The sequence below is a fragment of the Garra rufa genome, chromosome 2 (assembly GCF_049309525.1).
Source record: "Garra rufa chromosome 2, GarRuf1.0, whole genome shotgun sequence".
In the NCBI taxonomy this organism is placed as follows: Eukaryota; Metazoa; Chordata; class Actinopteri; order Cypriniformes; family Cyprinidae; genus Garra; species Garra rufa.
Window position 1 is genome coordinate 326,742 of NC_133362.1, and position 24,418 is coordinate 351,159.

General features: G+C 34.5%; 2 protein-coding genes across 2 annotated transcripts in view; one reads left to right on the forward strand and one right to left on the reverse strand.

Annotated features, from left to right (window-relative positions):
• The window catches only part of LOC141325127 (B-cell linker protein-like), a 31,586-nt gene extending 22,609 nt beyond the window's left edge, over positions 1 to 8,977 (forward strand). The window contains exons 18-23 of the mRNA XM_073833613.1: positions 1,816 to 1,906; positions 1,999 to 2,030; positions 2,164 to 2,213; positions 2,413 to 2,496; positions 5,185 to 5,340; positions 8,823 to 8,977. Of these exons, the coding sequence (XP_073689714.1) occupies positions 1,816 to 1,906; positions 1,999 to 2,030; positions 2,164 to 2,213; positions 2,413 to 2,496; positions 5,185 to 5,340; positions 8,823 to 8,939 (530 nt within the window). The 3' untranslated portion in view covers positions 8,940 to 8,977. The remainder of the gene's footprint in view (positions 1 to 1,815; positions 1,907 to 1,998; positions 2,031 to 2,163; positions 2,214 to 2,412; positions 2,497 to 5,184; positions 5,341 to 8,822) is intronic.
• Positions 8,978 to 16,102: 7,125 nt separating this feature from the next.
• LOC141325779 (uncharacterized) lies at positions 16,103 to 23,342 on the reverse strand. Its single transcript, XM_073834513.1, has 3 exons — positions 23,254 to 23,342; positions 18,857 to 20,803; positions 16,103 to 16,845 (listed from the first exon to the last, which is right to left on the reverse strand). The coding sequence occupies exons 2-3, from the start codon at positions 20,784 to 20,786 to the stop codon at positions 16,103 to 16,105; spliced, it is 2,673 nt and encodes an 890-aa protein (XP_073690614.1). The 5' UTR covers positions 20,787 to 20,803; positions 23,254 to 23,342.
• Between the last annotated feature and the right edge of the window lie 1,076 nt (positions 23,343 to 24,418).

The following is a 24,418-nucleotide window of genomic DNA, read 5'->3' on the forward strand; positions in this document are numbered from 1 at the left end:
CACAATTTGCAGATCAATACATGTCTATTAAAGATTGGTATATTGCACAATTTTGTTGCAGCATTCCGCAAAGTAAGTTCTGTTTTATTAAGCAGAAGCTGGCAGACCCATGCATGAATGCATGTTGAAAATGAGAATACTGCATGCTTCTGATGCAGTATTCCACAAAGTAAACTAATGCATAATTTGGCAGATGTTTCTGATGCTGAAGCTCTGTTTTACCATATAATGTGCCATTTGGCAGGTCCATGCATGCATAACATGCTGCATGATTTTACTGCAGTATTCCAAAAAGTAAGCTCTGTTTTATTAAGCAGAAGCTAGCAGACCCATGCATGAATGCATAGAGAAAATGAGCAAACTGCATGTTTCTGATGCAGTATTCCACAAAGTAAACTAATGCACAATTTGGCAGATCTATGCATGCACAAAAAATATCATACTGCACAAATATTCAACAAAGCTTCATTTTATAATCCACAGTTTTGCAGATCAACATGCGTATCAAATACATTGCATGATTCTGGTGCCATATTCCACAAAATAAGCTCTGATTTATAATGCACAATTTGCCAGATCCATGCATGCATGCAAAAAAAAAAATAGCATGCTGCATGATTGGAATGCAGAATTCCACAAAGTAAGCCCTGTTATATAAAGCACAAGCTGGCAGATCCATGTATGAATGTATAGAGAAAATGAGAATACTGCATGTTTCAGATGCAGTATTCTACAAAGTAAACTAATGCATGATTTGGCAAATATATGCATGCATACAAATATTCAACAAAGCTCCATTTCATAATCCACACTTTGGCAGATCCATTCATGAGTGCATAAAGAAAATTTGCATGCTGCATGAATAAAATCTCTACTAGATTTGGTCAAACTGATGCAGTATCCACAAAGTAAGCTCTGTATAAGGTCCATGCATGCATGCATGCATAAAGAAAGAAAAATAGCATGCTGCATGATTTTGATGCAGTATTCCACAAATTAAGCTCTGTTTTATTTGGAAGATTGATTTATGCATGCATACATACAAAAAATATTGCACTGCACAAATATCCAACAAAGCTCCTTTTTATAATTCACAATTTAGCAGATCCATACATGCGTACATAAGATCATATTGCATGATTCCGATGCAATATTTCACAAAGAAATCTCTGATTTATAATGCACAATTTGGCAGATCCATGCAAGAGTGCATAAAGAAAATTAACATGTTGCATGAATAAAATCTACACCGCATTTGGTCAAACTGATGCAGTCTCCACAAAGTAAGCTCTGTTTTGCCATTTAATGTGAAAGTTGGCAGATCCATGCATGCATAAAGAAAAATAGCATGCTGCATGATGATTCTGATGCATTATTCCACAAATTAAGCAGTTTCATAATGCATAATTAAACTGATACAAACATGCATGCATACAAAAAGTCGCATACTGTTTAAATTAAATCTACACTGCATTTGGTTAAACTGATGCACCATTCAAATTAAGCTCAGTTTTAAATGCACAACTTGAGAGATAAATGCATGTATGCATGCATTCATAAAATTAGCAAACTGCATGCTTCATACCGCACAGATTAAGATGGTTTGTAATGCACAATTTGCCAGCTTCATGCATGCACACAGAAATTTAGCTTAGTGCTAGTAGTTGCTGGTATAGCAGTATGCTATTCTGAATACAGCCAATGACTTGTAGATGTAGCCAACATTAGAGTTTCCTGCATATTTATAAAGTGATTACCTTTTGTTGTTTTAGAGTTAAGAGTCGGCTATTAACAGTTGCATGATCTCTGTTACAGCCACATCAATTAAAACAACACCAGTTACTACAGCACGAAGCCCACCGGACCCAATGCAGAGCCCGTCACCAACAGGGTTCCATCGAGCCAAGTAAAAAAACTGTTTCATTTTCTCCTGTAAGCATAAACTATCAAAATTGTGTGAACAGAAAAACTAAACTACAGTCTCATTTTTTGTTATAGGATGCCTCTGCCTCGACAGCTTCCCTCCCAAAGTAAGATTCATGCTTTTTCAGTTCGCAAGACACATTTTTCTGTCCATAGGGCCAATATAAACATCAAAACTTGCTGACAAAGTTTTGATTGTTTTATTTCTAGCTGTTGATTAATATTATTTTATTTCCACAGGCAGAGGAACATTGCCTTCAGACAGCAGATCAGCTAGAGATGCTGAAGAGGTGATTGCAGTTGTGGTGCTGACTTCGCTTTAAAATCATTTACTTCTTTTTGCGTACACTTTCATTTTTTTTTTTTCATTTGTAGGGTTTGGCTCTGACAGAGAATGAGAAATGCCCCTGATGTTTGTGTGTCTCAGTTTGCAGCATAACTCCTATAATCAAGAACTTACTGCGTCTGTCATTCTGTTCTCTCACACAGGAAGCTGGTGTGTATAAAAAGATCTGGTATGCCAGCAACTGTGACCGCAAGACAGCAGAGGACGCTCTCATTCGCTCAGCAAAGGCACGTCAAACCTGCACAAAATAACACAAAACTAGACTCAATGGCACTGCATTATAAATACCAGCAAACACAAGAGGCAGACAGAACTGTTATAGTTCAACTACAACTAAAACCTTAAAAAACACGTTCAGTAATGAAATAAAACAACACATTAAAAAATTAAATATATAACTAGCTGCCATTATCTGACCATTATCTGTCTTCACCAATATTTTTAATCAAACAATTAAATATATGATACGCTATCCATAGTTAACAGGTTACCTCACCTGAATGTTTGCATTTTTGAGTTGGTTATCTTTGCAATAGAAATATGGGTATTTTATTTGTAAACATCATACCACTTTTTTTTTCCACTTATTTCAGTTAAATGTCATAAAACTAGTGATCTAGTCATGTAAACATGGCTGAAGACGTGAAAAGAGGAACAGACAAACTGAATCAATTGAGTGAGTCATTCACGCTGGAACAGCTCCGATTGATTCAAACTCGTGACTTTGATCACTGCGTTTAAGTGATTCACTAGCAAAATAACAGATCAAACGAGCCATTCATTTCAAATTTTGACATCGCTTATAAAGATTTTTAAACAGCATGTATAGTCTATGGTTGAAACTCACCTTTTCGAAACTCCGGAACAAATCTGTGAGTCGCAAAATGATTCACTATTTCGAAATTCAGGTTTGTGAATCTTTATCAGATCGGAACTTTGGAACTGATTTGCAAATTAAGCATTTCACACTCCAAAGTCCTGATCTGAAATAATGATTTGGGTCATCTGTGGGTTCTCGAATCATTGGATTGATATTGGGACTAGTGTGGATCACGAATCATTTGGTTTAGATCGGAACTTCGCAATGCAAATCATTTTGCAAATTAAACGATTCGCGCTCCTAAGTCCTGATCTGAAATGATGGTTCGGATCATCAGCGAGTTTGCAAATCGTTTGATTCAGATCAGGACTACAAAAGTCTTTTATGAAATTTGGATGGAACTCATTAATCTATTGTTTGAACTCTTCATATTTAAAGGAACACTCCACTTTTTTTTGGAAATAGGCTCATTCTCCAACTCCCCCCGAGTTAATAAGTTGAGTTTTACCGTTTTGAAATCGATTCAGCCGTTCTCCTGTTCTGGCGATATCACTTTTAGCATAGCTTAGCATAGATCATTGAATCCTATTAGACCAATAGCATCACGTTCAAAAATGACCAACGAGTTTCCATATTTGTCGTATTTAAAACTTGACTCTTCTGTAGTTCTATCGTGTACTAAGGAAATGCAAAGCTTCAATTTTCTAGGCTGATAAGATTAGGAACTACACTTCATTCCGGCGTAATAGTCAAGGAAGTTTGCTGTCGTAATATGGCCGAAGCAGGAGCAGTAATACCACGCAGCACATGTGCAAATGCTAAACTAGCTGGGAACTCATTTCTGATAATACTCCGCCTGCTTCGGCCTTATTACGGCAGCAAACTTCCTTGACTATTACGCCGGAATGGAAGTGTAGTTCCTAATCTTATCAGCCTAGAAAATTGAAGCTTTGCATTTCCTTAGTACACGATAGAACTACAGAAGAGTCAAGTTTTAAATACGACAAATATGGAAACTCGTTGGTCATTTTTGAACGCGATGCTATTGGTCTAATAGGATTCAATGATCTATGCTAAGCTATGCTAAAAGTGATATCGCCAGAACAGGAGAACGGCTGAATGGATTTCAAAACGGTAAAAATCAACTTATTAACTCGGGGGGAGTTGGAGAATGAGCCTATTTCCAAAAAAAGTGGAGTGTTCCTTTAAGGAGAGAACTATAGTTTACAAAGTTGGACATTGCTTATGTAAAATCCAGCGACTGCTAAATTGTCCCTAGCAATAATTTTAATCAAACAATTAAATGTCTGTTGTCGGCTGTTATGTTGATTAAAACAGATCAACGTAAGAGTACACGCTCGAGAATCAATTTAACAAAACATAAACATATCACAAACATTCCTAAGTTGCTTGGGTATATTTGCAGCAACAGCCAAAAATACATTGTATGGGTCAAAATTATAGAATTTTTTAAATCCCAAAAACATTAGATATAAAGTAAAGGTCATGTTCTATGAAGGTATATATCAAAACGTAATTTTTGATTAGTACTATGCATTGCCAAGTATTTTATTTGGACAACTTTAAATGCAATTTTCTCAATATTTAAATTTTAAAATTTTTGCACCATCAGATTCCAGATTTTCAAATAGTTGTATCTTGGCCAAATATATTCCTATCCTAACGAACCATACATCAATGGAAAGCATATTTATCAGCGTCCATATGATGCATAAATCTCATAAAAAAAATAAATAAAAAAAAGACCCTTATGACTGGTTTTGTGGTCCTGGGTCACACAACATACAATTTTTACTGTGGTTCTTTTGGAAAAATGCATTAACCTAAAATAGAAAGAAAAAATACTTTACAACAACACCAGATTATTATGGCTGCTGTATGAGCTAAAATAGTAGATCACGGTGCTTGCGATATCCATGTTCATGGGTTTTATTTTCCAGGGCATGAGCTGATAAAGGGTTTACCAGCAATGTAAGCCGCTTAGGATAAAGCATCTACCAAATGCATACATGTAAAACAAAATCAGTTTATCCGTATTTGAGATGTAATGCTTATGTGTCTGATTTGATTTCAGGACGGCTCTTTTCTGCTCAGAAAGAGCTCTGGTGTGGATGCGCAGCAGCCGTACACACTGGTGGTGTTTTACAACAGCCGCGTTTACAACATCCCTGTCCGGTACATCGCTTCCACCAAACAGTATTCTTTGGGGAAAGAAAAGCAAGGAGAGGAGGTAAGAACGGAAATGGAGGTTGCCCCACAGAGTATTTGGATACATAAGGATCCACTACCAAAATAAAAATCCCCTGATCATTTACTCACCCCCATGTCATCCAAGATGTTCATGTCTTTCTTTCTTCAGTTGCAAAGAAATTAAGTTTTTTGAGGAATACATTCCAGGATTTTTCTCCACATAGTGGACTTTAATGGTGCTCAACGGATTGAAAGTGAAAAATGCAGTTTCAGGTCAGCTTCAAAGGGCTCTACATGATCCCAGCCAAGGAATAAGGGTCTTATCTAGCGAAACGATTTGTTATTTAAAATAAAAAATTACAATTTATATACTTTTAAAATGAAAAAGCTCATCTTGTCTAGCTCTGCGACCCTTATTTCTCGGCTGGGATGATTTAGAGCCATTTGAAGCTGCATTTTTCACTTTCAATTGCATTTTTAACCTTTAATCCGTTGGGCACCATTGAAGTCCATTATATGGAGAAAAATCCTGGAATATTTTCCTCAGAATTTTTTTTTATTTTGCAACTGAAGAAAGACATTAATAGCTCAGGAATTTTTATTCTGAAAGTGAAGTAATCCTTTAAGTGAATAAGGGTAATTGCATCTTTTTATCTTACAATTGTGGCTTATTTTTTCCCTCACAATTGTTTTTTTCCTCACAATTCGATTTTTTTTTCAGAATTCTAAATTCACATATCACAATTCTGTTTTTGTTTCCATCACAGAATAAAAAACAAAGTTATTGCAATTTTATATCTCACAATTCTGATTTTTTTTTTACACAATTGCAAGTTGATATCTCTCATTTCTGTCTTGTTTTCTCTGAAAGTCTCAAGAAAGTAGTACTAGTCATTATTACTTCTCTCTCAAAACTGAGATCATATATTTTTTTTAAAGCCTGAATTGTGAGATATAAACACTAGGGGTGTGCAAAATATTGTATCTGAATTTTAATATTGAGTGAGTTATTGTCTGGGTTGTTTGTAATGCCAACGAAAATTGTTCTAAACAAAGCTGGAGCAGAACATCTGTGAGTCTCAGAGCAACACCACTCTAAAAAATAAAGTTTTTTTATTGGCATCAATGGTTCTATGAAGAACCCTAAACATCCCCTGAACCTTTCAAATGCAGAAAAGTTCTTTATAGTCAAAAAGGTTATTCAAAATGGTTATTTTAGGTACTATTCACTGAAAGGTACTTTGAAGAACCACAAATGGTTCTTCTATGGCATCACCGCACAAACACCTTTTTGGAACCTTTATTTTTAAGAATGCTGTTTCCATTTGCTCCTGAATAAGTCTGTTTTTGAACAAATCATTTGAGTCAACAATTTAAAGATCCATTCATAAAGAATCAGACGTTTTGAACAAATCGTTTGAATGAATGGTTCAATGAATCACTCATTAAGACAGGGACTTGCTGTCACATATTGGCGGTTTAAGTATCAAATTTGTCTATCATGACAGGCATACACCTATGGAAGCTTGTTTCCGCCACTAAATAAAATAAAAAGTTCATTGCCACATCTGACAATTGACATTTTTCTAAGAATTGCATTATATAAACTTACATTTCTGACTTTTTTCCTCAGAACTGTAAGATATAATCACACAATTGCGAGAAATAAAGTCACAATTGCCAAATATAATCTCACAATTCTGGCTTTTTTTCATCAGAACTGTTAGACATAAACGCACAATTGAAAGTTATAAAGTCAGAATTGCAGGATATAAACACAATTGTGAGAAATAAAGTCAGATTTGCAAGATATAAACAAGCAATTCTGGCTTTTTTTCTCAGAACTGTGAGATATAAATGCACAATTGTGAGTTATAAAGTCAGAATTGTGAGCTAAAACTTTTTTTGCTATCTTGCAATTCTGACTATTTTCTCAGAAATCGGAGATATAAACAATTGTGAGTTATAAGGTCAGAATTGCAGGATATAAACACAATTGTGAGAAATAAAGTCAGATTTGCAAGATATAAACAAGCAATTCTGGCTTTTTTTCTCAGAACTGTGAGATATAAATGCACAATTGTGAGTTATAAAGTCAGAATTGTGAGCTAAAACTTTTTTTGCTATCTTGCAATTCTGACTATTTTCTCAGAAATCGGAGATATAAACAATTGTGAGTTATAAGGTCAGAATTGCAGGATATAAACACAATTGTGAGAAATAAAGTCAGATTTGCAAGATATAAACTAGCAATTCTGGCTTTTTTCTCAGAAATCTGAGATATAAACAATTGTGAGTTATAAAGTCAGAATTGCTAGATAAAGTCAGAATTGTAGGATATAAACACAATTGTAAGAAATAAAGTCAATATAAACTCGCAATTGCAAGTGAATAAGTCTAGTTCTGAGGAGAAAAAACAAGACATGTTCACAGAATTCCATCAGAATTTCAGAATGAACTCACAATAGTGTTTATAGCATGCAATTCTGACTTTATAACTCACAGTTGTGAGTTTATATCTCACAATTCTGAGAAAAAAAAAGTTTGCATCACGCAATTATAAGGAAAAGTCAGAATTGTGAGATAACCTCTTTTTTTTTTTTACTCAGCGGCAGACACAGACAATATACCAGCACAAAAACTCTTATAATTATTTTTGTCAATATCACACACGCCTACAAAAATAATCGTAATTATGAGATTTAAAAAAAAAAAATCACTTATTTTGTTTATTTTATGAAAAAGAAAAAAACAAGCTTCCATAAGTGTCAGTCACAAAGCTATCTTCTCTCTCAATTCATATCGCTTTATTGGCATAACAAAAATACATTTTATATACATCCATAAATAAATATATTTATATAAACATTAATGGTTGCACTAATGCAGATGTGTTCACTCTTTACTTCTTAGTTTGTGGCATTTATAAATATAATGTGCTACCAAAGAGGAAGTAGTACTTCACCAAGTAATATTTTTAATTTGTTATTTTCATGGAGTGACTGGAACTCAGGAATAATCTGCTGTATTTGACTATGGCAAGCCGTTTTGACTTTTATTCCATCTCAGGATATGACTTCCTGATATCAACAATTCAGTTTTCACTAGTGAAAATGTTCATTCTTGATATCAGCAATTAGATTTCCACTAGTAAAAATTCTAATTTTTGATATCAACAATTCAATTTTGCATGGCAGTCTATGGAGACATTTCACTAGTGAAAATACAATTACAGATATCAACAACTGAATTTTTAATATCAACAATTAGATTCTTGATATCAACAATTACCATTTAAACTAGTGAAAATTGAATTGTTGATATCAAAAATAGCAATTGTCACTAATGGAAATCTAATTGCTGATATCAAGAATGAACATTTTCATTAGTGAAAACTGAATTGTTGATATCAAGAAGTCATATCCTGAGATGGAATAAAAGTCAAAACGGCTTGCCATAATTTGACAGCACAGTGAGTCTCTAAACTAAAGGATGTGTATTTGTCTTTCTTTCTCTCTCAAGCGTTTCAGCAGCGTGTCTGATATCATTGAGAACCACCAGATGAATCCTCTAGTGTTGGTCGACTCACTAAGCAACACCAAAGACTCCACCAAACTCAGACATGCAGTCAAGCCATGAAACAACATGAAACTGAATCTGAAGACGCCGTGGAGACATTCAAGACAAATATATAACTGCATAGAGAGGGTGCTGACATTTAACCATGTGGTAGTTTCACATCTTACCTTGACAAGAGGATGAAAACAGATCTACGCTTGCAAAGCTGGAACTTGCTGCTACTTTTATAACTTATTTTTCTGAGTGACAGGTTACGGATCGTTCGCACAGAACGCGTTTGTGCGTTTGAAAACAGCTGCGAGACTCGGTATTTTTATTTTGACGCGGCGTTCATTGAACGCGACGCCGCGTAACCTTAAAAAAGTCCGTGTTGCGCATTTATAAATACTGCGCTGGAGAACGCGTTCTGTGTAATCATTTCCGAAAAACAGAGGAGAGTAATGTTATATTAAGATACGCAAATATGGTACAGCTGTACAGTTTATATATGTTTATGGGTGGATGAATCTTTGTATAAACACATTTGGTTTACCTTACAGGTGTGTTGAGTAAAACAATAAATATGACTTTTTTAAGTGATTGTTTTGTGTATTGTGTTACGAAAAATTACAATGATTTGCATTGTACAACCCTAATCATCTGCATAAGGTACAGTTTATACAGACCAAACGTTTGGACACACCTTCTCATTCGTGGTCTGAGAGCGGGGCACAACCTAACACTTTTTGAATTTCGCGGTTTATGTAAATCCAATTGGGGTTCAAAGTACAATTTTTATCCACATTATTTTCACACTTGTCTAGTACAAATATATCGCTTTGTTTCATATTTACAGTGTATACGTTTTTCGTTATTTACCTCACAAGAAAGGAAGTGAAACGTGACAACATGCCCCGTAGGTGGGGTACATTGTAACATCTCAGGGGCACGTTGTAACACGACCATGTCCATATGACAGCTTAAAATGTTATCTGATCGAATGAAAAAAAACACACACAACAAACTCAAATATTTTGTCAGTAAAATACATGTTAACTTTTTCAAATGAAGTAATGACGTTTTTAAAAAAAAATAAAATGATCTTATTTTGGAGTTTGACAATGAACACATCGCAACAATGCTTTGAACGGCCCTGATCGCAACACACAGCTGTACAATAGTTCAAAACAATGTGGACAAATAGATGAAACACATTTAGACATTCAGAAGAAGAACCCTCCACACACAGCTCTCATAGAACACCACACACATAAACGAGCCTAAAAGCTTTACATTTCTTAAAATAATAACAACTGAACATTAAACATTGATTGTCAGCCTTTATTCACCTGTTTCTTGTGGTTTCTTATCAAAATCCTTATGTCAATAGTGTAAACCGCACCGCTAATGTCACAGAATAGCATAGTTTAATAACAGCGGGGCATATTGTCACACAGTGTTACAACGTTCCCCATCTTCGCGACTGGAGTTTAAAAAGCAGGTTAGTGTCTTCTGCTGGTTTGCCAAGCTTTAATAAACTATCTAAACTGATAAATAACAAATTGGAGATTAAAATAATAGCAGTTTTGTCTAATTTTAAATGAATACTAAAAGCTGAAATGAAAAGTTTACTTCAGCCAGAAATGTACTTTTTACTATGGTAAAATAAATAGTCATCGATATTTTCAAAATGCATTTGAATTTTGGCGCTCTTTTTTCTCTGCATAGTGTTGCTATGGCAACCAGTAAACACCATAAATTTGGTTATGCTAGCGTGTGTGGAAATATTTGAACCATGTGTGTTACAATTAACCCCGCCTTAGGTTGTGCCCCGCTCACCCCTACTGTAGTTTTCTCAAAAACACAAACATGTACATTCATGTTGCTTGCATATTGTAGCCCAATATGTGCTGATTACAATGTAATCAGATTTTAGCCATTAATATGTTTTTAAGATACTGAAAAAAGCACAAATGTCAGGGCATGTCAAAACTTCTTCAGGGCCCCAAAACACCCTCAGACCCCAGAGGGTTAAAGATGGGTCGTGGCTGGGTCTTCCAACATGACAATGACCCAAAGCACACAGCCAGGAAAACCAAGGAGTGGCTCCGAAACATATCAAGGTTCTGGAGTGGCCTAGCCTAAATCCAATAGGAAATCTTTGGAGGGAGCTGAAACTCCGTGTTGCTCAGCGACAGCCCCGAAACCTGACAGATCTAGAGAAGATCTGTATGGAGGAGTGGGACAAAATCCCTCCTGCAGTGTGTGCAAACCTGGTGAAGAACTACAGGAACCGTTTGACCTCTGGAATTGTTAACAAAGGCTTCTGCCAAATATATAAAAAATGACTCCAGTGATCAAATACTTATTTGACACAGTAATTCACAAATAAATTGTTAAAAAGTCATACAATGTGATTTCCGGATTTTTATTTTTAGATTCTGTCTCTCACAGAAATGCACCTATGCTGAAAATTGTAGACCCCTCCATTATTTCTAAGTAAGAGAACTTGCAAAATAACAGGGTGATCAAATACTTATTGACCTATATATATATATATGTGTGTGTGTGTGTGTGTGTGTGTGTGTGTGTGTGTGTGTGTGTGTGTGTATTTTATACAAACTTTTGTAGACCAGGGATCATACACAAGTATAGATTTATATAAAAAATATTAAATAATTTACAAGTTTTCCTTATTTTAATTGCCTTTTAAAATCTTGTAAAAGAATAATATTTATTATATAAATATGACTGCGCTTGTCTTGAACAAAAAATCAAACTTTCCATAACAAAACAATACTCTTTATAATAAAATCACAAACATTTTGCTTGGACAGTGCCAAAACAAATACTATACCACAGTTTCAAAACAAAAATGGTGCCACAGAAGGTGTGACTAAAATCAATGTCAGATTGAAAGTTTACCAAATTGTGTTTTTCTTGGTAAATCCTGTTTATAAACTTAAATGACACTTCCTTGACTTTGCTTGTAATTAAATATCGATTATGTCTTAAGTCAAACCTCGCAATTTCCAAAGCAATGTCAAATGATTCCAATCTGAATAAATATTTAAAAATAAACCAATTTTAAAATAATTTTACTATTTAAAACAACTGTTTTCTATTTGGATATTTTTTTTATGTAATATATTCCTGTGATTTCAAAGGTGAATTTTCAGCATCATTACTCCAGTCGCATGATCCTTCAGAAATCATTCTAATATTCTGATTTGCTGCTCAAAAAAACATTTTTTATTATTATTATGTTGTTGAAACGCTTAGTATAATTTTTTCAAGTTTCTTTGATGAATAAGTTCAGAAGAATGGCATTTATCTGAAATAAAAATCGAAATGTCTTTTATCATCACTTTTGATCAATTTTAAATCATCCTAGCTAAATAAAAGTATTAATTTTCTATAATTTCTTACATTATGCAGTTAAGTGTGTTGAATAATGTTACTAAACCTTTTATTTCAGGTAAATGCTGATCCTTGGATCTTTCCATTCATCAAAGAATCCTGAAAAAAAAAATTATAAAATGTTTCTTGAGCAAATCAGGATATTAGAAATATTTACTGAAGGATTATGTGACACTGAATACTGGAGTAATGATGCTAAAAATTCAGCTTTGAAATCACAAGAATAAATTACATTTTAAGATATATTAAAATAGAAAGCAGTTATTTTAAATAGTAAAAATATTTTACAATTTTACTGTTTTTGCTGTACTTTGGATCAAATAAATGCAGTCTCTGTAAGCAGAAGAGATTTCTTTAAAAACATTAAAAATCTTATAGGTAGTGTATACGATATCCTTATTGTTCCGTATGTATAAGTGATCAAATGCAAAATATTTTTGGAGCAGGTTTTTACTGTCTCATCTAAAAACCTGATATCCATTAATGATATTTGTATAGTAAAAAGTAAGCAATGAATAAAAATATTTTTACCACGAAAAGGCTACAGTTGGTTCTGCGGCTACCATTTATTCAACAATATGCCTGTAATTTCATTTACATCACTTTTTAAGTTGTGATAACTCATGCAAAATCATGCATACAAAAATGTAATAATTGCCAGATGTGACCATTCAGTTATATGCATGTTTGATTACTTTAGCAGTAGTTTTAAACCTCCAGATCATCCGTTTTTAAGTTAGGATTATTTTTGTGAATTATAGACTCCTACCTAAAATTTCATGATCACAAAAAACAAAACAAAAAAAAACACACAATTTGTTCAGTCAACTTAAAATAATTTGTTACCCTGCTGCCTTAAAAATTGATAAGTTTAGTCAACTTAAAATGTTAAGTTGCACTAACTTAGATATTTGAGTTGACTTAACAAAATTTGGTTTGTCAAACTTAAAAGCTGGGTAAGTTACACAGCTGCTTTAAAATTTTAAGTTGAATCGATTCAAATATCCAAGTTGTTGCTTAGTACAACTTAACATTTCAAGCTGACAAAACATATTTGAGTTGACAGAATTTAAAATTTTAGGGCATCCAGGAAACAAATTATTTTAAGCTGACTGAACAAGTTGTTTATAATTTTTCCCAGTATACAAGTGAACACCACACTGTTAAAAACATGATATGCCGTCAGGAGTATTTTTCTTAAAGGTGCCTTAGAATGCATTGATACAATATTTTAAATAGTTCTCTGATATCTACATAGAAGGTATTTGACATAGGAAAGAGCAAGAAAAAAATCTTCAGAAACGGTTTTACAGGTCCATTTACAACCCTAGGATTTGTCCCTTGAATGAAATGCTCTGTTATTACCTTATTTGGAAGGTTCATGAATAATAATGAGAGCTCTGCTCTGATTGGCTGTTTCACAGAGCGGCTCATTCAATAGTTTCATATGGAGGAAAATATATGTTTAATCAGGGAGTTTGAGCTGCAAATTATGCAGGTCATTGAATCTACAGTTTTGAATCCACGATCATTTTACTATTGCTTCACTATTGTGATCGCATTTGTTCTGTAAAACGTTATACTACAGCAGCAGTTCTTACCACACAAGTTCAGATGCTTGTTAGTGATCAGGATCTGTAAATCATTCGCCATCATCTGCGCAGTCATCTCTCTACTCTGTTTATGTGGTAAGTGAAATCTTATGTATTGCAATGTAACAGGCTACCGCTAGCATTACGCTAACCATGTCCCTTCAGTGGCTCACCTTATCTTATTAGATCGCCTTATTTGTTTTCCTTGCCTTTCTGGTAACCATCCCTGTACTTAATATCTCCTGCACAGCCTGGAACATAACATTTATTCCCATGATCTACCATTTTGACTATTGCCCTTGCTTTGTTTTTGTTTTTTTCACAATAGCCTACCGGCAGAACTTCTGATGATTGGGCGATGCAAATGTTGGGGGCGTAACTATTAACGATCGCGACTATTGTGTAATAGTCTGTATTATGTTGGAATTGACCCATTTTTCAGTGCTCTTTTGCAAACACTTGATTTATATAAGGAGGAGGAAATGATGGTGTTTGAAACTCATGGTATGTCATATCCATATACAGAACTGTTATTATTTAACTATGCCAAGGTGAATACAGTTTTCAATTCTATGGCACCTAGAGCTGTATTTACTTAAAACACAAATTTCAAGATCACACTGTAAAAAAAACAAAAAACACAATTTGTTCAGTTAACTAATAAATAAAATAATGTTACCCTGATAAGTTTAGTCCACTTGAAATGTTAAGTTGTAGTAACTTAGATATTTGAGTTGACTTCACAAAATTTGGTTTGTTAAACTTAAAAGCTGGGTAAGTAACCCAGCTGCCTTAACATTTTAAGTTGAATCAACTCAAATATCCAAGTTGCCACTTAGTACAACTTAAACTCAAATAAGTTTAGTCAACTTGAAATGTTAAGAATTTTAAGGCAGCCAGGTAACAAATTATTTTAAGTTGACTGAACAAATAGTTTTTTACAGTGCATATTTTTGTAATTTTTGTAAGTATAATGCTGTCAGGACAAGAGTATTTTTCTTAAAGATCTATATTCACCTAATACACAAAAACAAAATAAACGAATTTTCAAAATAATTATATTTATTTGTTGATAGTTCTAGAGGGTTTTTTTGTGGAGGCACTTCTACAATACAGCAATTGAAGGTGTCATTCACAGCTGTTAGTGCAACACTAGTGCTTATACCAGTGTATAAACATCTACACAAACATAAGAGACATGTTTACTTTGGTTTCTTCAAACATTTACAGAAATTCACACCACTATTAAGTGCCTGAATCACAGTGCAATCATCAAACTTTTCAAGTCAGTGATAGTCTCTATTTTACCTAAACTCAAGAAATTATTACTCTGATCAGATTACACCGATCCTAAAAAACCTTTGGCTTCATAAATGAGAATAAAAATATATATTTTTGACTACTGAGACCAAAACACAGTTTGCAACATTCTTTAACCATGAGCAATACATTAACAATTTAATAAATGTAAGGTAATTAATTTAAACTCTTGATTAAACCTTTAATCAAACCCATGTAACTTAGCCGACTGCACGCTGAAAAAATAAATATAGACAATTCGCATAAATACAAAACAGAATCTCAGTAATGCTGCATCAACATATGCTCTCGCATAACGGTGTAGTTTTAAACTAATGCTTAATATACAGGCAATGTGACGAACAGAGGAAGCTTAACCAGATTTGTAACCTCCTACAAAGATAATCAACCATTTCTGTAAACATTTCAGTCACAAAGCCCTACCAAAGATGATTAATAAAGCAACAAAGTAGTAATGGTTAAACAACTTGCCCTAGTTTTAAACATCAAAAAGAAAACAATAAAACAATGCAAAGCTACATAAAGTATTAAGACAAACTGATGTCTTACTGCTCAGTCACTCGTTGTTCAGCGTGAAGTGAAAGTCAACACACTTCTATTAGTATTAAGCTAACAAAGTGGAATATTACAATATTTCCTGAGGTCTCTGCAATAATCTCACAAAATCTGATCAATCACAGTAGTGAGACGGATTTGGTCTGACCGTATCAAAACACAGTGATTTTTTAATCTATTAGATAATGCACTGCACTTCTTCACATTGTGGAACAAAATAAATAATGCTTGCTCGTGTCAACTTGAATATTCAATCACCCGAACAGGGTTTATGTTACTATAAAGAATGAAACTGTAAAAGATATTTGGACCACTCTTCCTGAGATTCGCACAGTAACCCTGATTCTTCACAAATGTTTATCTGTTAAAGAGTTGGTTCCAGTCTCTGGTTGCTTCCATTAGATGTCTCTGTCCGTGACCCACCCAAGCTTCTTGGTTTCTGAAAAGCCGCCCGCAAAACCAGCATCTAAACGTCGGCTGCAGCACGATGCTTTCCGACACTGTTGGTACTACGGTGTACTTTCTTCCACACACTCTTTTGAGCCTCAGCTTTAAGCTGAACCTTTCTTTAACGGTTCCGTTTGGCCATTCTCTCCTGCAGTGGGACGCGTGGCAATTGGCGTCGAGATTTTTGTCAGAGTTAAACTCTGAAAGAGCTTTGAGAGTCTTACGAGACAGTACGACCCGTTGCACGGCACCCTTGTGCTTGTGAACCACTTTCATGATGTTTGTGACCTCGGGAATGTCAGTGTCGGGATGGTTGAGAACTATGACTGGTTGGTTGTTGCGTGGGATTTTAACGGATTGCGAGGAGCTGTAGGGAATCAGCCGAAGGGTCGTCGGAGCGTCTCGAGGCGCCGGATCCCAGTAGAGGATGGATGCGCTGACGTCTTCTGAGGCCTGAGTCGATCGCTTCTGGGATTTGCTGATGGGAGAGTCCGCCGAGAACGTTTCTCCCATGCGCTTTCTGTTCAGTGATGCAAGAGCGGCGTTTGACTCATTGGATCCAGAGTCTGTTGCTGGTACAGATGTGAAAGAGTTTGAATCGTCAGGCTGGAGAGAGATGTTGGCAGTGACCGGATGAGATTGCTGGTTTGCACCTGATGAAAACATGAAGCAGAAGAGTAACTTACATGCTTTAAAGGAACACTCCACTTTTTTTGGCTCATTCTCCAACTCCCCCCGAGTTAATAAGTTGATTTTTACCGTTTTGAAATCCATTCAGTCGTTCTCCTGTTCTGGCGATATCACTTTTAGCATAGCTTAGCATAGATCATTGAATCCTATGAGACCAATAGCATCACGTTCAAAAATGACCAACGAGTTTCGATATTTGTTGTATTTAAAACTTGACTCTTCTGTAGTTATATCGTGTACTAAGACCGGTGGAAATGCAAAGCTGCGAGTTTCTAGGCTGATAAGATTAGGAACTACACTTCCATTCCGGCGTAATAGTCAAGGAAGTTTGCTGCCGTAATATGACCGAAGCAGGCGGAGTATTATCAGAAATGAGTTCCCAGCTAGTTTAGCATTTGCACATGTGCTGCATGGTATTACTGCTCCTGCTTCTGCCATATTACGGCAGCAAACTTCCTTGACGATTACGCCGGAATGGAAGTGTAGTTCCTAATCTTATCAGCCTAGAAACTCGCAGCTTTGCATTTCCACCGGTCTTAGTACACGATAGGGGTTTGACTGGTCTCGCAAGAACGTGACGATATCATGGCAAAACATTTTGCAATGTTTACATTAGAGCTGCATGACTAATAGTTATATATATATATAAATATCACGATCTCTATTCAAACACCAATGCGATCTTATTCATGAATGACAACAATTCAGTGGTGTCTATTACAACTGTTTCACGCGCTCCATTGACACTTACGATGTGAAAGTTATTGAAGACATTCAAATCTGCATTCTTACTGCTGTGGTTTCAGAAAGCAACATAAGTACTGAGATAAAAGCTTATAGTTTGGATATAAACACTTATCGTCTACAGTAGCGATCAAAACGAAAGTATAACACGTCTGTAGAGCAACGTTTATTCTCTGGCCAGGAGCTGGCGACAACTACACGTTTAAAAAAAAAAGTATTTGTCGTTGAATTATACATTCAAGATATTCCAATAGTGAAACAAGCCTTTAGTAATTGAGACACTGGCTCCTTAATTTTTTTTTTTTCAGACTTAAGCAATGAACATTATTTCAGAACCAATAGTAAATTGTGTCATTTTGTTTAGATTTCTAATCCTTTTTTTTTCTTCAGAATCGTGATCTCCAGTTTATAAAAGAACATTGTTTTTCAGTTTACCCAGAATCATGCAGCATTAGTTTACATTTTTATTACTGCATATAATTCATTAAAATATAAGTTTAATTTCATAAAGTACAAGTTCATATCAAAATGCACCTACATTTTTTTGCATTTTGTGTTTTTTGTTGAATAAAATACTATTTTCCCCTATATATTTCATCATTGAGGATTTATTTTAAAAAGTTAAAAAATCTCGTCTCGTCTCGTTCTCGTGAACCCAAAATCTCGTCTCGTCTCGTGAAATAAGTGTCTCGTCACACCCCTACTTTCCATTGATGCAAGATCTGTTAGAATAGGACAATATTTGGCTGAGATCCAACTATTGTGAAAATCTTAAATCTGAGGGTGCAAAAAAATCTAAATATTGAGAAAATCACTTTAAAAGCTGTCCAAATGAGTTTCTAAGAAATGCATATTACTAATCAATAATTAGGTTTTACCATATTCACTGTAGAAAATTTACATAATCTCTTCATGGCACACGATCCTTACCTAATATCCTAATGATTTTTGGCATTAATGAACAATCGATCATTTTGACCCATGCAATGTATTTTTCCCTATTGCTACAAATATACCCCTGCTACTTAAAACTGGTTTTGTGCTCCAGGTTCACATGTTTCAGTCAAGTTAAATAGAACTAGAGAAAACAATATTCAACTAAACACAATTCCATAGATATTTCCAGTCCCTTAACTGTTACCTACATTTTTCCATGACTATGGGAACCACATCTAAAGACAAAACACAACAACTACACTTTGTCCCCAGCGTGCACTGCTTATTGCTCACCTTCAGCGCATGTGAGATCTTTCAGAGGTTCATCAGAGCAGGTCAGGGTTGATAAGGTCCGGTCCTCTCTCACTTCATCCAGCAAATGAATGACTGTTGTTAAAGGCAGCTCATCCACCGTCTGAAGCAGGTCTGAAGAGCTGCCGCTTTCCCTCACAGTCTCACAGTCATGCTGACCTACCGGGACCAGAGAATCTCTAGGGTCCATGTTGTTTGTGCACTCGTCAGCATTGCCATGGAATAACAGGCCCCCATGTTCACTTTGACACACAGACTCCTTCAGGGGAGATCCAAAGGATGGACTCATGCAATCCAACCCTGAGATGGAGCATGCGTTTGGCTGATGTTGAATGGCGTTGGAATCTAGTGCAAGACTGGCTTCTTCATCAAACGGCGTAGTAAGAAGTTGCGAACTACACCTTTCTTCTAAAGAACCAGCATCTGAGGTCAAATCACTATGACAGCCTGAATCTCCTTGGCATGTGGTAAAGTTTTCTTCGGATTCACTGAGGGCTTTATCTTGGCAGTCTTTCGCTCTGTTTGCATTGGGACTTTGAATATGTGACTTATGGTTGAAGGCGTTGAGATGAATGGGACTGTGTTCCTGACTGTTGCATCCATCGTTTTGTTGGCTTTTTATCCTCTCAACCACTGAGGACAAAAACTCCCTCTGAGCTACGCATCGCTCTTGCTTCTTCCTCCGGGACGAAGACCTTCTGGATGTCACCTGAGAATGGTTTCCTGAGGCGTTAACGGTTGAAATATCATTGGATTCGTCTTGCTGATTGGTTGGTTTCACAGTGTGAGCATCCTTCGAAATGTCTTGCTTGTTTGAAGGAATGACTTTGAGAACTAAATGCTTTTTGCCATCCACCATTTTGAACCCGACCACCTTTGTAGTGCAATCTGGGGGAACAGATATATTGTTCTTCTCCATGAGTCCGCTTAGCTTATCTTTCCCAGCAGGGCGCAGGCCTGGGTGTGGCGTAGCACATCGTTTTGCAACATGTGCTTGTGATGGATGGGGTGTTGTTGGCGCATGAGAAATAAAATCTTGCTTGGTTTTGAAAGACGAAGGCCAGTTTTTATCTCTACACACAGTCCTTTCCAAAAACTGCTGTGTTTCCTCCAAGGTCTTCTCTGGGTTCAGTAAAACACCGTGGTTGTCCAGTAAACCAGGTGTTGAGAAAGGAAGCAATGGGGATGTCCAATTGGGTTCTGGTTTTGGAAGTAAGAACTTGAACTCTTGGGACAAGCTATTGTCTTGCTTAACAGTTGCCCGCTTTCTCCACCAATTTTTACGGCTCCACCTTTGACGGCATGCAGCAGCCATGTGCTTTAAGTGATCGTTTTTATTCTTTGCATTACCATTTGCAATGCTTTCCTGTGAACAAGAGTGACACACAAACTGCTTAATGTCCTGGATTGAGTTTTTGCATTTTGGACAATAGTATTGACCGTTTACAGCATGGTGAGTTTGACAGTGTTTGGTCAGTTGAGGCAGCGTTCGCTGGACATTGTCATTACAAATCTCACAAACGAACAAACAATCTTTGTGTTGCATTCGGTGCTGTTGAAGCGTAGTGAACACTGGTGTGGAGAATCCGCACACGTCGCACGGAAACATCGGTGGGCTTCCTTTGCCTCCGTGGACGATCTTAAAATGCATTGTTAATTCGCCGGGTCTGAAAGAGATGCCGTCGTTGCACGAGGAGCAGGTGAAGGTGTTCGCCGAATGAAGACTTGGAGACTGCTTCTCAGACTTCTCTGTTACTTCCCATCCATGTGGTGTAACATTCTGCTCCTCTTTCACAGTGTTTTGTTCAGCGGGGAATGAAAAGGAGGTATTCCTGAGACGTAGGCGTTTATGCCAAATGCTCCTCTCTTTATTCCCAACCTGAGCGTCAGGGTTGGCATTGACCCCATTCATATTGGATGTACAGAGCCCTATGAAAGACAAGAAAAACTCAATAATCAATACAAAAAACATACCATCATGATTAATAACCAATGTGGTTTAATTTTTACCAATGTTTCTGGTTGCAATACTGTGTGCATTATATAAAACACAAGCAATACAGTGTAAAAAAAGATTTTCGAATGTATTTTTGTCTTGTTTTCCAATATAAATATCTAAACATTCTTAAAACAAGATGAGAAGACAGATATGAAGTCTTGTTTTCTAAAACAAAAAGATAAAAATTTTAAAAAGTTAAAAAGTTTTAAGCATTATTCACTTAATTTTGATACATTTTTAAGAAAATAAGAATACTTTGATATTTATACAGAAAAACAAGACAAAATACTAGGATATTAAGTCGTGGTTTCTCGACAATTTGATCAAAATTAAGTGAATTTATGCTTAAAACAAGAAAAAGAACATTTATTTCTTTTATTTTTTCTTACCACCATTAACATTTTTTTTTAAACATTTATTCACTTAATTTTGATACATTTTTAAGAAAATAAGAATACTTTGATATTTATACTGAAAAACAAGACAAAACACTGGAATATTAAGAAATGTTTTCTGAACAATTGATAAAAAAAAAGTGAATTTATGCTTGAAACAAGAAAAAGAAAATTTATTTATTTAATTTTTCTTACCCCCACTGGCAGATTTGTTTCTTGTTTTAAGCATTAATTCACTTAATTTTTAAAAGTTTTAAGAAAATAAGAATACTTTGATATTTATACTGAAAAACAAGATAAAATACTAGAATGTTAAGTTGTTTTCTGATTTTTTTTTTTTTAAATTAAGCGAATTCATGCTTAAAACAAGAATTTCTTTATTCATTTTATTTTTCTTACTCCCATTGACAGATCCATTTATTGATTTAAGCATTAACTCACTTAATTTTGATACATTTTTTTGAAGAAAAAAAACGAATATTTCTATATTTATACTGAAAACAAGACAAAATATTAAGTAATATTTTCTAAAAAAAAAAAAAGATCAAAATAAAGTAAATTTATTTTATTTTTCTTACCCCCATTGACATTTGTTTTATGTTTTTAGCATAAACTCACTTAATATTGATACATTAAGAAAATATTTTGATATTCACACTGAAAAACAGAAGTCATAAGTCATGTTTTCTGAAAAAAAAAAAATACTGATTGGCAGAATTCTTTCTTGTTTTAAGCATGAACTCACTTAATTATGATACTTTTTTAAGAAAACAAGAATGTTTTGACATTTATAGTGAAAAACAGACAAAATCCTGAGTAAGACACAAATTACTTGGGATATTAAAAATATCTTGATTTAAAAATGTTTCGACATTTATACCAAAAATAGTAATATGCTTTGTGATAACTGTGCTTTTGTTTATTACATTTTGAGTAATTACTGTAATGCATGTTGTGTAAACTATCTAATGGACATTAAACTGAATCATTAACTATGTGTTTTGCCACATATGACAAAAATCATATACAAGTGTGTATATCAAGATTGTATTTGAGGACAGAACCTGGTCTTCTTTAAAATATCATACTAATATAACTTTAACTTAGTTACACTAAACCAGACTACAACATATTAATTACAATTCAATACATTTGAATGAACCTAAAAGTACCATGAATTACCATGATTTTTAAACATGGTGTCATTACAGTACATTTGCACTTACATTTTTTATGTGTAGCTACTAAATACTTTTTACCTATTAGTTTATTTGCATAATTATGGTTTATGGTTAGTTTAAAGCAATTTACTGCTAATGCAACACGTGTGTAACAACAAAATGACCATGGTAATACCACGGTATTCTTTAAAATGCATTGGACTACCTTGTAAATTCCATTGTAATATGATAGTATTTCAATCCCATGATACACATCAAAGTACCATGGGATTAACATCACTGTACCATGGTTTTGTATTGTTTTGTAAACAGGAGTGTTTAATAATCTTCCTCAGACCTTTGTCTTCATTTACACACATGCATATTGCCCCATGTAACTCAACAGACATAAAATGTAAGAAATGAATCAAACATAATAAACTAGAATGTACTAAGCATGCACCACGAGTTGAACAAGTTAAATAAAGTACAATCAGTTTGCACCTGTGGTTCAGCTGCCTAATTCCCTCTGTCACAATGCAATGAACGTGTTATAAAGTTTTAAAAACGTGTTAGATCAAACATAACGCGATGCAATGCAAAAAGCATGCGATATAGATTACTTTAGCAACTATGCACTCTTGCTTATGTAAAGTTGACCAACAAACATGTTTCAAACTGCTACATCTTGCATGCCATTATGCGCGACACAAGTACATTTCCACTTATAAACCTTTAGTTCTCCTTCTAAGTCGAAGTTTATGAAGTGCATATGTGAAAACGCGGATAAGTGCATGTAAAAGAGTCGAAGGTTGTCAGACTTACAGCGCTTTTCCGCCTCCCGTCCAACCAGAATCAGTCAACAGCGAACGGCAGCCATGACACTTCAATCCGGGGACAAAGCAGCTCAAGCCCATGACAAGAATGGATTACCTGCATGCCACATCATACTAATGTCTGATTGCATTGCCTAAATTGCATGCATTTTCCCATGCATTAATGCATGCATGCTTTCTGATTGTGAAACACGCTTTCTTTCAATCACGCAACAGATTTGATGTGCACAGAAAAATACAGCCCTATGAAGACAACATGTGCTTCCTCTTTCAACACACATCATTCAGCACTGTTTATAACGACCATATAGAGGCACACAGTGACAGCATAGGTTGACAAGTTTATTACACACGCTTTTGCATTAATGAGAATGTGAGAAAAGAAGAAAAACATGCACGCATTTGAACAAAGTAGAAATTATTTGTCATCTTTACTTTATTTGTTTAAATCTGTTTATACTTTTATTGTAATTTTGTACTTTTGTCATGCAGTGCATGGCTATTTCAGTTAATAAAATGTGTAATGAAAAACCTAAAGTAAAGTTGGGATTTCCACGTCTCAAAAAGTTAAGATTTATAAAAAAAATAAAAATAAAAAAAGGAAAATTAGGCTATTTTTTTTTTTTTTTAAGTCCTGGAAAAGTCATGAGTATTGCATTGCTTAGATATCAAAGATGTAATAATATTGGAAGAGGGAAAATTAACAAATCTAAAATAATTCTAAAGTATCTATAATACTGATAAAATATTTATCATTATTATATTATTATCAGAAATGCCCAAATTTGTAATACAGCAGCGGACAAAAATCTAACTTTATTGAGGCCTGTGGGGCAAAATGTATTATATTAAATATATTATATTAAAATTAATATTGTTTTTAATATTTAAATAATTAAACAGAAATTTTTATGTTAGACTACATCAATATATATATATATATATATATATATATATATATATATATATATATATAAAATTTGAATGTTAGACTACATCATTTTAAAATAAATAAAAATATGCATCATAAAAAATACTTTCAGTTACTTTCAAATACTTTCAAACTATATTTTATTAAAATTACTTATTTTTTAAATGTTTAAATAATTAAACAAAAAAGATTTATGTTAGACTACATAATTTAATAATTACAT